General features: G+C 52.7%; 1 protein-coding gene and 1 pseudogene across 1 annotated transcript; both read right to left on the minus strand.

The window, feature by feature from the left end:
• Positions 1–1,713: 1,713 nt before the first annotated feature.
• On the minus strand, positions 1,714–1,812 carry LOC111728291 (annotated as a pseudogene).
• A 4,228-nt stretch (positions 1,813–6,040) lies between these two features.
• Positions 6,041–8,367, minus strand: SH2D6 (SH2 domain containing 6). Its single transcript, XM_003799211.3, has 6 exons — positions 8,327–8,367; positions 8,110–8,140; positions 7,953–7,977; positions 7,506–7,564; positions 6,844–7,002; positions 6,041–6,184 (listed from the first exon to the last, which is right to left on the minus strand). The coding sequence occupies exons 1-6, from the start codon at positions 8,365–8,367 to the stop codon at positions 6,068–6,070; spliced, it is 432 nt and encodes a 143-aa protein (XP_003799259.1). The 3' UTR covers positions 6,041–6,067.
• Positions 8,368–13,337: the final 4,970 nt, after the last annotated feature.

Raw genomic sequence — 13,337 nt, forward strand, 5'->3', positions numbered from 1 at the left:
TGTAATCAGGTTTGCAAAGTAAAGAAAGAGAACAACATGGAGAATTTAGATCAAAACACTTAAAAAAAATTTTTTTTTGAGACAGTCTTGCTCTGTTGCCCAGGCTCAAGTTCTATGGTGTCAGCCTAGTTCAGAGCAACCTCAAATTCCTGGGCTCAAGTGATCTTCCTGCCTTAGCCTCCAGAATAGCTGGGACTACAGGCACTTGCCACAACTACTGGCTAGTTTTTCTATTTTTAGTAGAGACAGAGTCTCATTCTTGCTCAGGCTGGTCTCGAATTCTTGAGGACAAGCAATCCTTTCATCTTGTCCTCCCAGATAGCTAAGATTATAGGTGTAAGCCACCAGGCTGGAGCCTCAAAACACTTTTAAAATGACCTCAGCATCCCCCAAAATGGTCAGTGCAGCCAGAAGAGTAGTAGGAGCATAGAGTGGTATAGAGGCAAGAGGTCAGCTTGGGTCAGCTCTAGGACTTACTCCCTGCTGGGCGGAAGGTGTATAAGCAGGTCAGTAGCCGCTGGCTCTTCTTGCCTCCTTGGCATGGGAAGGTTCTGGGAGTATTAAATCTGGAAAGACAGTGAATATGCTGGGCCCTGTCCTGGTGGAGAAGGGCTGTTTTTCATGTCCCTGAGTCAAAGATCCTTAGAGACTGGGCGTGAAGCTGAGGAAGGGGAGTCCTTCAGCAGGTGTGGAGGAAGAATGAGATACTAGTCTGGTGATGGCACATAGTAGATGCTCACTTAACTATTTGTGAATGAACAACTGGAGTGTGTGGTATACTTTATGGTAGATCTAGAGCAGTGGTTCTCAATCTTCCTAATGCCATGACCCTTTAATACAGTTGCTCATGTTGTGGTGACCCCCACCCATAAAATTATTTTTGTTGTTACTTTCACGACTGTGATTTTGCTACTATTATGAATCGTAATGTAAATATTTGATATACAGGATGTATTTCCATTGTTACAAAGGGGTCACGACCCACAGGTTGAGAACCGCTGATCTAGAGCCAGCCAGACAAGTCTAGATCAAGTTTTTTACCATTAACTGCTCTGTGCTTCAGACAAACCTCTTTCTTTTATTCCCCTGAACAAGGCAGGTTTGAATTCCTTTTTTTTTTTTTTTTTTTAGGACATGGCTGTTGCCTGAGCTGGAGTACAGTGGAATTCACAAGAGCTACCCACTACGAATCAGCTTGGGAGTTTTGGTCTGCTTTGTTTCAGACCTAGGCTAGTTCATACTTTTTCAGGCAACCTGATGGTCCCTCACTCCCAGGAGCTAACCATATTGATGATGAATTTAGCGCAGATACCTGATCAACATAGCATACCTCAGATCAGACTGCTTGGGCTCAAGCAAGCTGCTTGCCTTAGCCTCCCAAGTAGCTGGGACTACAGGTGTACACCACTGCACCCAGCTGGAGTCTTCTTTGCGAACATCAGAAGCCACATTCCCACCAGCTTAAACCAAAAAGGAAATTTCTAGCTCACCCAGCTGGGAGAGGCACTAGACAAAAACTGGGACATACATCTCTAACACTCCTTTTCCTTGTCTTTGCCTGAATTCTTGCAGGCAGGCTCTATTCCAGGTAGCAGAGAAAGTGGCCATTTGCAGCCTAAACTCAGATTTGGAAAGAGGATTTCTCTCTCTCAGTGTCATTATATTCATCTCAGAGACGATTTGGGGAGGCGGGAATCCAGGGGTCAGCATTTGGAGTGCAATAGGTAAGGTCACATTTGGAGTGCAATGGATAAGTCTTGCCCTGGGAAAACCACCTTTGTGACCATAGTATCTCCCCTGCCAGGTAAGTATTCAGAGAAGATTTTGATAGATCCTGTTTGGTCCTGGCCAGACCTATGTCCTATAGTGGGAAGTGGGTTGTGTTATCAGGAGAAGAAGAATGGGAAACTAGGTGGGCAGACAAAATAATAATATTCACAGTACCTACAATGCCTAAGGGTTTCATGATGTGTGTGTATGTGTAGGAGGAAGAGAGCCCTGGAAATAGAGTGCAAGGGTGACCAGAACCAGGCTTTGCCTACTCATATAGTTATGATTATTATTAGGTCTAAGACATTTGGCTCCTTATATATGTCAGGCTCTGTGTTAGGCTAAGTATATGTTACATGTGTTATTTTCATCAGCTCTCATTCTCACAACAGTCCCAGGACATAGGTGTTATTCTTTCTGTTTTAAAAGTAAAGAGATTGAGGTGAAGGTTACACAGGAAGTACCTGAGCCAGACTGAAACTTGGGCCCTTCTGTCCATATTTTTGCCCAAGGTCAGGCTGCCTCTTCAGAAACCAAGGCAGAAACTTGACAGATGGTTGCTGAGACCACACTCTGAGGCCCAGCAGGTGTGTACCAAGGCTTTCATGCTCCTCCCAGCTGCATGCTTCCTCAGCAACCTTGTCCTATAGGCTCTCCCTCACCAATGGAGATAAGCAAACCACTGGCTGTAATCTGTGGGCTTCTTCACTTCTCAGAGTGAAAGGAATGGTACTTCTTTTTTTTTTTTTTTTTGAGATTGAGTCACACTTTCTCACCCTCAGTAGAGTGTCATGGCATCCTAGCTCACAGCAACCTCAAACCCTTGAGCTCAAGTGATTCTCTTGTCTCAGCCTCCCAAGTAACTAGGACTGCAGGTGCCTGTCACAATGCCCTGCTATTTTTAGAGACAGTGTCTCGCTCTTGCTCAGAGTGGCCTCGAATTCCTGAGCTCAAGCAATCTACCTAGAGTGCTCAGCCTTCTAGAGTGCTAGGATTACAGGTGTGAGCCAATGCACCTGACCCAAAGAACTGGCACTTCTCAAAGACTTGGTCTACCAGTTGTTGACCCTGCCTATAATTTTCTAGAGTCTGGCTTGCTGATTGAGAGAAAATGGGGATTGGGTGCTTGGAGGGACACTGGCATGTTGAACCTAGAGGTGGCATCTCTTGACTGAATTATGGGACTAGCTGCAGCTCTTAACTGTTCTCCCTGCCTCTGTGAGGCCCCTCTGGCCCATTTGTATAACTAGAGTGACACTCCTCAAATACCACCACTCACCCACCCTGCTCAAAATTCAGGGGCCCTGGGGCCACACTCCTTCTGGAGGCTTTCTAGGCTCTTCCAGAACTAGCCCCTGCAGACTTCTCCAGCTCCCACCACTGCCCACTCACACTTAGGAAGGCAAGAGAGTTGAAATAATACAATAGTCACTAGTCATCTGTGGCTATTTAAATTAATTTTAAAACAATTAAATTACTAATTAATAATTCAGTCCCTCAGTCACATTAGTCACATTTCGAGTGCTCAATAACCTCTTGTGACTGGTGGTTACTGTACTGGACACTGCAGACGGAGAATGTTTCTATCATCATAGAAAGTTCCATTGGACAGCACTGGATTAGACTTTTCCATTAACAAAGGGGGGCCTGATAAGGGAATGTTATCAGCTTTAGAGGAATCCAGGATAGATTTGACCTGTTTATTTTTTATTTTATTTATTTATTTTTTTGAATCAGAGTCTCAAGCTGTTGCCCTGGGTAAAGTGCCATGGTATCAGCTCATAGCAACCTCCAACTCAGGCTCAAGTGATCCACTTGCCTCAGTTTTTTTATTTTTTAGTAGAGACGGGGTGGGGTAGGGTGTCTCACTTTTGCTCAGGTTGGTCTCAAACTCATGAGCTCAAGCAATCCACCCGTGTTGGCCTCCCAGAGTGCTAGTATTACAGGCATGAGTCACCACACCCGGCTAGGTTTGACCTGTTTAAATGGGGAACATTTCAACAAATATTTGCCACCTGCTATATTGCAAGCCCCAATACACAATAGTGGGCAGGGGTAGCTAGTTGGTCCCAGAAGTAAGGAGGCAGTTGCTACTGGGTGCTCTTGCCCTAAGTACTTGAGCCCAGACTGGGGCAGTGAGGAAGGCCCCTGGGAAAGGAGACATCTACCTACAGGCGTGCAATCTGAAGGGACACCAGACAGACAGAGCTGCTCTCCTGGCCATGCCCCCTTTTGCCTTTAAGTACCCTAATTACAAACTGTTCCCCACTGCCAAGACTCCTTCTCTCTTTTCCCCCAGGCAGGAAAGGAATGGAGGCAATTCCTTGAAGTCAGTCCCCAGCTGGGACAAACAGAGAGTCCCTGTTGGGCCATTAATTCTAGAGCTCAGGGCTGTGGCCTCTACTCCTCCACACAGGCCTTGTGGCTTCAGGGTTAGGTAAATTCAGGGCTCAGTAAAGATAGGCCCTAGAGCCTCTGTGGCCAGGGAGTAGAAAGCTCCTTCAGGCCCAGCTGGAGACGTCAAGTTCCCCCCTCGGCCCCTCAGCCCCAGCCTGGGAGAACCAAGCTGGGGAAGGAGAGAGGTCTCACTCCGGGCTAGAGGGAACCACAGCTGGCTGGGCTAGTGGGGCTGAGGGAGTATCTTGGGATCTCCTATCCTACTGCTCCTTTTAGAGGTGGCAGGTTGCTAATTCCTGCTTAGAGACACACACAGCAGTGTCCCTGCCACCCTCCTCCACTCTCCCCACCGCTTCATGCCAGCAGCCCTATCCCCTGCCTCTTCCCCGCGCCCAGGCAGAACCAACTTCTCAGCAGCGACTTTAACAGTGACAGCTAATTGACCCAAATTCGGAGCACCCCTCAATCACCCTTTTACGCGCTAAGCTTCCTAACTCAAGGACGATTACGTAGGGACGATTATCTTCCTCTCTGTCACAGATGAGGAAATTAAGGTTCCGAGAGGGTTATCTGCCAGGGCCAGCAGTGACGGTGGTGACCGTCAACGCCCCACAGCCCAGTCTAGACCCGCCCCCGCCGCCGTCCCCATCTCCCCGGGCTCCCACACCTCGTTGCCGGCTCGAGCAGGGGGTAGGGTGGGCCGGGGCCGGGCCCTCGGTGCCAGCCGAGCGAGTGCGAGGCGGCCCAGACCCGCCCTTTGTTTCCCTATGCTGGCGGCTTCTGCAAAGTCACGGTCACATGGCGCTTCGGGCACGGGGTGTTCCGGGCGCCGCTCCAGGGCTCAGGGACGCCCCCGCCCCTCGGCCCTGTCCCAGTGGCCTGACTCCCTCCGCCCGTCTGCAGGCCGGGAGCCTGTGTCGAAGCTCCAGGAGCGTCCTCTCCACTTCCCACCACCCTCAAGCTCCAGCCCGAAGTCCCATATTCTCTGATCGCCACTGTTCAGCCTTCCCTAGCTTTTGATCCTAGCCTGGTGCATCCAGATCCAGTTGCTTCCTGGGGTTCGATGTTTACCCTACTCCATAAGACGCCAAGTACTCCCAGTCAGACTCTTGTCAACCCTTGGTGAACAATGTGCAGTATATAGGTGTTGTACAAGTAGTTAATGGACTCCATTCTTTCATTAAACAGAGTGGCAGGCTCAGCGCTGAGCCTCCCTCCTTTCCCTGCCCCAACCCCCACAAACAAAACAAAATCAGTCACCACCTAGTCTGGCCTCCCTCCTGGGCACAGACCATCTAAGGGCAAAACACAGTGGAGTAAATACCGGATGGCCCTTTCTGCCCTGGCCTGTGATGCAGCCACCACTACCCACTAGTGTGTAGTGGGACACTTGAGAATCGTGGAGCCTCATGTAGGACATCTCTGCTTCACTTATCAGATCCAAGAATTCATTCAATAAACGTTTATTGAAAGCAACCATGGACAGGGTAGCCCAGTCCCTTCCAGAGTATGCTAACTCCCAAGAGAATGCAAGAAGATTCTCTCTGCTGTCCAGTGGTGCCCTGTAGCTCCTGCAGTGCCCTGGGGCTCTGCTTCTCTGACTAGGCTGACCCCTCTAGACCACCACCATATCTTCACCCAGAGCTGTGAGGGAGAACAGGCTGGGAATGGGGTCCCAGCCTGGGGATGTAGCAGGGAGGCCAGTGCCAGGCTCTGGGTTAGGTCTCAAAGACCCTTCTTTTCTCTGGGCAGTCTTTCCCAGTGCCTGTTGTTGAGGTCTGCAGGGATTGGGGTGAGGGATGGGGAGGTACCAGAGTGGTAGAGCTGGGGAGAGCCCAAGGAAGGGTGGGCAGGGGAGAAAGCTTTGGGGCCAAAGGCAGTTGTGTACATCTCTGAGGCATCAGGGCTTGGTAGGGAAGAGCAGACAGGTGAGCCCCCGGCTGCCGCTGTGTCTGTCCACAAGGGGCAGGGGATGCTGCATGTAGTGCTGGACCATGGCGGCCACGGAGGAGAACAGCTGGTCAGGGAGACAGAGTGTAGGGAGCCCCTTGAGCCTCATGCTGGGGCAACTTCCTGAGGCAACAATGGGTCTCTGGCAAGGAGGCCTATTGACATTTTTCTAGTTATCTTGCTTCCTGTTTGCCCCATGAAGCTCCACTACAATTTTGTTGCCTGATTCTAAGCAAGTTTCTTGCTACTGCACCTGTGAGCACACTGTTGGTCACATTCATATTTCCAAGGCTAGATTAAAATAACTTTAAGGCCAGGCATCTGCCCTGCTCCTCCAGGCTGGAGAGCTAAATGGTAGGTGATTTGACTTGTAGCCCAGCAAATGCTAGGTGCAAGGTTGAGTCCCTGGGTATGTAGACAAGAGGCTGGGCTGCCTGGACCCTGCCCTTCTACTAGCTGGGTTCATTATAGTTACAAATGCCCCCACCTCTACTCCATAAAGATTAAGCAACAGCAAGAGGGGAATACCTCCCCTAAAGCAGGGTGGGCCTCTTCCCAAAGTGCCCGGTGTCTGGGAAGGAGTTCAGGGTCTGGCCTGTCATTTTTAACACCCCAGAAAGACACAAAATGTGGGTCTTTTCTTAGGCAAATGCTCTTGGCTGGGTCCAGGTTGCTGCTCTGCTGCAGTCTCCTTGCCTAACTTGCCCCACCTCCTCTAGCACCTACCTCCTCATGGTTCCTGCCCTCCCGGCCCAGGGCATACTGGTGCCTGCCATCCAGCCACCGGATAGGAATGTTGAAGACACGGCCTCTCAGGAGCACTGCCAGGGTGAAGGCCTGGGAGCCATGAGGCCCTGAACTGGGGCGCACAGTGTAGGCCCCATCCTGTGGAGGAGAACCCCAGATGTAAACCTGTCTCCCAAATGCCCATGCACAGCCCTGCACCTAAGAACCTCCAGCCTCCTGCTCCCTGTTACTCAGCCAGCCACAGCCGGTGAGCAGAAGGGATTTCAGAGAAGGCCCAGGGGTCTGAGGCTGCCCACCTTTTGTAAGCAGAGCAGGGCACTCTCCACAGCATGACGGTCACTGTTCTCTGAGTACCAAGGTTGAGCCAGCAGGTTGCTGTCCTGTATACACATACAGGCGGCCACTCAGAGATGTGCCAGGGTACTGGGTCAGGCCTGGGGAGCTGAGAACCCCTGGGTTGCAGTTATCTGTGTTTGTCTCTATTTTCCTTGACTGAGTCCCAGAAGAGAACAAAAGATCCTGCATTTGTGTATGTGTTTGTGTGTGTGTGTGAGAGAGAGATACTGTCCCTTAAGGTGGTGGACATTCAGGCTCTGCTCCCCTCAGGCTTCCTACCCAGCCTACTCCCAGCCCCTCCTCACCTCCGCTGCTGAGGTGCACCCAGTAGGGGCTGCAAAGTTAAGAGACGGTCTCTTACCTGCTGGAAGAAGCAAGTTATAGAAATAGGCAAGGGGACAGGAGATGGCAAAGGAGGCTTCTGGAGGAGAACTGTGGGGGGATGGAAGGGTGTGCATAGGCCTGATGTCCAAAGCAGGGTACCCAATGCTCCTCCACTGTCTAAGTCTGGTGCCCTGGTGTGACCTCCAAATGAGAAGCGATCTTGGGGCACAAAGAGGGAACTTCCTGATTTAGTGCAGACCCTGGAAAATGCCCAAGAGAGTCCCCTCTGACCAGAGCTCAGCTACAGTCAGAGCTGTAGGGATCCCTGCAGCAAAGCGGGGCCTATGGACCTGGGAGGGAGCCTGTGACCTGCAGGGCTGGGGCCAGGCAAGACTGCCCACATTCATGCTGAAGATGTCTGTACTCACCTTTACAGGCAGCATTCGCTGCTCCCTGGGACACAGGAAGGTTAGTCAGAAAATGCTGGGTTCTGTGGGCCTGCCGCCCAGGCCTGAAGTCCCACCCTGAGCCTACTACCCCACCTCCCTCAATCCCTCCCTTTTCCCCTGATCACCAGCCTCTTACATTCTGAGCTTCCTGGGGGGCTATGGTGGGCCTGTGGGAGCAAAATTGGGGGGACAGAGCTCAGGGTCTTTATTTATCTCTTTTGAAAGAGTCCAGCAGACCCAGCATCCCAAGCTGTCCCTGTCACCATGGTCAGCAACCTAGGACAGTGCAGGAGAGCCCAACCGTGGGTCAGGCCTGGGGAAGCCTGAGTGTGCATGTCTCATGGGACACTCACCTGGACACTACTGATGTCCTTGGCAGAGGGACTGGGGGCATCAGGACTTGAGAGGTTAGAGTCTGAGTCAGGGCTGGGACTGAAATAGAGCGGGTAGGCAAGGTTTGGCTGGGCACCAGGCAGGGAAGTCCATGCTGGCCAGGGCAGGGCTGAGGACAGCTGCAGGGCCCTCTGCAGCCTGGGTTTTCTGGGAGCTCTTCCAGCCAGAGAGAGATGCTGTCCTGGCCACAGCATCGGGGAAGCCCCATCCAGCCCTTGCTCTCAGGGAGGGTCACCTTCCATGTAAGCACAATGTGCTCAACCTGGACCTAGGGCAGGAGTGTGGCTGTCTATGGCATCCAAAGGCAAATGCAAGTTGGTGAGGGTGGTGAGAGGAAACAAGGGAAGATGATGGTGCCAGGAGAGTATGTTGTTTCTGTGAGCAGCTGAGGGTCTCAGGGGCAGGATGGGTCTGGAGTTGAGGAAGGTACTCACCTGGGTTGGGCTCACACTCCAGGTAGATGTCCTCATCAGGAGGACCTGGCACCTGAGATAGTGAGGGGTGAGTGGGACCATGGGTTTGACCTGCCTTTGGAAATCTCTGCCCCAAACAGTGATGGGGTGCTGGGGGCAAAGCCACAGATTTGGAGGGCAGCTCTGAACACCTCACTCCTTCCTTGCTTCCTCTTTCTGGGAGTCAACTAGAATGATTAAAATTTCTCCTCTGCCTAGGAAGTGCCTTCAGGGGTGTCCATAGGCCCCAGCTATCAGAGAAGGTGGGGGTTAAGTTGGAGTCCTGAGCAGTCCCCCTAGGACAACTGGCTTACACCTGCCAGGGGCTTGTGGCAGAGGGGAGGGGCTCTTCCCTGGGCCTTTTCCTTTGGTTTCAAGGATGTCTCCAAGGACTTTCCTGGTCCCCCACCCCATCCCTGCCAACTTCCTAATCAGAACCCCAGACTAGAATGTAAAGTGGAGATGGAGGGGCTGCTCACCACTCTGGATGGTGTACCCCACTCTGGAAGGAAAAGGAGAGAACCACCTGTTACAAGCAGCAGCGAGCAGAAAGGAATTCAGTGAAACTTAGTTGGAAGAGTAGAGTGTTCTTGGAACTTCTCTGAGGAGGGGATCCTCAAAGCCTGCTCTGAAGCTCAGGAGAAAACCTTCCTGATCCCCTGATCATTTTCTTCACAACCCTGTGGTGTTGCCTGTCTCAGCTTCCAAACTGATTTGCCAGGCTTGGCTGCAGATGTCATTGGGCTGTTCCAAAATCAAAGCCATCCTCAAGGTCATGAAGGTTTACCAACCAACTGAGTGTAGTGAAAATGAATGTGCATCAGGTTAGCTGCTCTACTTTGGACAGGTGGAGGCTACCTCTCCCGGAGCCTCTTTTGGACCAAAACATATTGGCTGAGGTCCCTCCTTGTCCTGATATGCAGGGTTCTGGGGCTATAGTCTCTGGACAGTGGTAGCCAGTAATGACATGGATGGAATCAGAGACAGATCGGTGGGCCAAGGGGGCCTCTGTGATGGGGGATGGCATACATAGTGAGGACCTTCAGGCAGAATAAGCTGCCTTTTAGACTTCTTTATTGTGGAGGTGTCCTTCCCCTGACCCAGAGATCACACCTGGTACAGAAAAGGACCTGAGGTTCTGGGACTCTGTTGTGTGACCTCAGGTATAGCATTTCATGTCTGTGGGACTCAGTTTCCTCATTTGTTTCATAGGAGGCAATGCTACCTGGACTGCCACTTCAGAGACTAGCAAGTAAAAAGGAGGCCCAGCTGGGGTGTGCAATGAAGGAATGAAGGGCAGAGGAGGGGACCCCATATCAGGCAAGGACAATTCTACCCCATGGGGGAGGACTCCTCTTCCCCAGGGGAGCCATGGAAAGAGAGGGGACATCCCTTTTACCTTTCCTCCCAAAGCTGGGTCTCTTCTTTGTGGCCACCTGCAGGCTTGTGGCTGCCTTCAGCTGCGGGTAAAATGGGGCCAGTGAGGGAGAATGGGGGGAGCTAAGGCATCTGAGGACAGGGATAGTGGGGTAGGGTGGGGCTGTATGTTTGTGGAGCTTAAAAACACCAACACGACAACACAAAAGGAGATATGCAAAAAGGAGAACTCCCCTTTGCCTCTACTTTGTGGCTCTTTACTGTGAATCTCTCCTCTTTTTTTTGTTTTTAATTCCAATGAGTTATGGGATAAAGTGGTAGCTTTCCAAGTCCCTATCTGGGATCAAGGTGGGCATGGGAGCTGGCAGGGACTGCAGGAGAACAAAGGATTTCTTCACTTTCTCGTCAGGAAGGGGGTCCTCAGGCCCAGAGTCCAGGGCAGGGGCAGCTGAGCCTGTCCCCTGCACGCCTCACTGGCAGCTCAAGTGAGAAAGGTAAGTTGGCAGAGCCACTGACTCTGGACAGTGGTAGCCAGTAATGCACCCCCACCCTTGGCTTGAGTGACAGCTCAGCCTTCTGAGTATCTGATTGTTCAGGGGCCTCTTGAATGCAAATGTGGGGGGATCTTGCAAATGAGATGCCTCTAAGATTCACTCACAGGGAAATGGCAGCTGGGGGTGGGATGGGTGGGGAAGGAGGGACTTGTGAGTAGGTCTCTGGCTGTGGTGGGCTGAGGCAGGTGTGGCGATGGCTTGGATGAGCCTGAGGGGCCACAGCAATCTGGAAAAGACCCCACATGTCATGAATTGGTGGCTTCCTCCCGTGTAGGTTCCCATTGTCCTCCTGCCCCCACCTAGCCTTGCTCCACTTCCTCCTCCCTCCTTCCCTTCCAAACACTCATTGGCTTCCTGACAGCCCTGTCTCCATGGCAACTGGAGGCGGCCAGCTTCCCTGCCCCCACCTGGCTGAGGAGCTGTGGGGGTGGGATGCCAGTGGCAGCCGGGGCTCTCCCTGCACCCCCGCCCTTGGCCTGAAGAAGTAGAAGGATGTTGGAGAGGGAACACCAGGCCCCAGGGACTCTTGGGCCTCCTGCCATCTTGCTGTTGCCTTGGTTACACCGCCTGGCCCTTCTCTCTCCTCCCACTCTTCCTCCTTCTGCCCTCCCTCCTTTCCTCCATCCCCTCTCTCTCCCCAGCAGAGAGGCCCCGTGACTGCCAGCTGGAGAGACTGCCTCCCCTCACTGCCCCAGTGCAGGCAGAGGGAGGAGAGGCAGAGCCTGTGCTCTCTTGTTCTGTGGGGCTCTCCTGCCCTGCCCAAGCATTCAGTACCCTCCAACTTCCCAGCGCTCACCCAGGTACAAGGAGTCCTCCTCAGTGCCAGGAAGGTGGGCAGGGGCCAGACTGAGGGGCTGAGCTTCACAGGGGGGCAGCTCATATTTATCCTCTTCATCCTCTTCTTCTTCCTGGGCCTTCAAGAAAGGATGCTGGCACAGAGGGCACAGAGGGCACAGAGGGTAGAGGACTTCAAGCCGAGGAGGGCCGGCTGCCTCCCCGACCCTATCCTCAGCAACTGAACTTACCCTGTGTCTCCAGGTCCTTGGAGCAGGCAGAGGAGATGGGCTGGGGGCATCTTCCTTCCAAGCTGGGAAGTCTGGACAGACAGCCTACTCTCACCTCCTCCCAGCCCTCCCCCCTCCAGTACAATGCCTCACTCTTTCCCCAGTGTAATAACCATCTGCACTTGACAGTGGGCTTTGACACTTCAACTCAAAGGAACCATTCATGATGGGCATTTCCAACTCTGCAGCAGGGCCAATAGGGTAGGTGTTTTGGAAACAAGGGGACCTCCTACCTAGCTGCCTATTCCACCTCTGCCAATCCCCTACCCCCACACCCTGATTCTGAACAGCTAGGCCCCAGCCACATAGCAGTGCTGCACTACGGTGGGCAGAAGGTGTCCAGAGCCACTCATGGGAGAGTCAACTTGTGGGGGGACCCCAGTCTGCTGGGCTCCTCTAGCCCACTGTGTCACTTACCTATGCATCTTGGGGGTGGGAGGGGTGGCTCCAGCCTGTGAACAGATTCTAGTCAACTCTGCCCCAGGGGCCCTTGAGTTTCTGTTAGTCAGATGCTGTGTTAGACACTCATATCTGGTCTATGATAGTGTGAATGACAGAGGCCCTAGGACCAGGGCCACAGGAGGAGGCAGCTGGGGACAGAGCTAGTGCCTGTGGGGCACAGCTGCATGAGCCAGTGCCCCCAGGGAAGCCAGAAGAGAGGAGCCCTAGTGCTGATGGGGGTGGAGCACATGAATGGACCCAGTGGGCAGGAATGGCACAGGCAGACCCAGCACAGTTACCAGGCCCAGGAAAAGAAGGTAGGGGAGAGGTGGAGACAAGAGAAGAAAGCAGGAGAGAGGAGCTCCAGTACTCACCGGGCTTTGTTCCCACTGAACTTGTCCTGGAAAGAGCCAGGGAGGGGAGTAGAAGGGTGGTCAGAGCAGCGGTCTCCCTGCCCAGAGTCTTGGCTGCACCCCACTCTCTGGGATAGGCAGATAGATGTGTGCCCTTGGAGTTGCCCCAGGACAAATCTCACCATGGCAGAAACAGAGGACCTCTGCTCTGGAGCTCAGGATCTGCCACAAATGGCCTAGGGACAGGGCTCTTATTGTTCCCATTATTTGCATCTCCTAAGCACCAGGAAGGTGGGCCTGCTATGGCCTTCAACCCCAGACCAACCTCATCCACTTCCATGATACTCCCAGGGCCCAACCCTATCTCTCCCCAGCCTTCCCTTCACCAGCCGCCCACAGCTGTGCCCGCCAGGAGGAAGAGCTAAGCTGATCCAGGGCTCACAGGCTGCTTCTAGCTCTCTGATGAACATCATAAGCAACAGTAATAGGCAGATAATTAAAAACAGGTGACTATCCTTGCAGACATTTTTCTTAAACCCTTTATTCCTGTTGTCATTTGTTGGTGAGTGGCAATCAATGATAAAGGAAATGGGCTTGGCGCCTGTGGTTCAAGCGGCTAAGGCGCCAGCCACATACACCTAAAGTGGTGGGTTCGAATCCAGCCCAGGCCTGCAAAACAACAATGACGGCTGCAACCAAAAAATAGCCGGGCGTTGTGGCGGGCGCCTGT

This window comes from Otolemur garnettii, unplaced genomic scaffold (genome assembly GCF_000181295.1).
Source record: "Otolemur garnettii isolate 467f Iridium unplaced genomic scaffold, OtoGar3 scaffold00147, whole genome shotgun sequence".
Classification (NCBI taxonomy): Eukaryota; Metazoa; Chordata; class Mammalia; order Primates; family Galagidae; genus Otolemur; species Otolemur garnettii.

Excerpts from the sequence above, each read along its gene's own strand:
- SH2D6 (XM_003799211.3), bottom strand. The coding sequence starts at position 8,367 with ATGCCCCCAGTCCCTCTGCCAAGGACATCAGTAGTGTCCAG. Across the intron at positions 7,978-8,109 it reads CCCCCCAGGAAGCTCAGAAT|GGAGCAGCGAATGCTGCCTG; the intron begins GTAAGAGGCTGG and ends CCTGTGTCCCAG. Across the intron at positions 7,565-7,952 it reads AGCGAATGCTGCCTGTAAAG|CAGGTAAGAGACCGTCTCTT; the intron begins GTGAGTACAGAC and ends TGCTTCTTCCAG.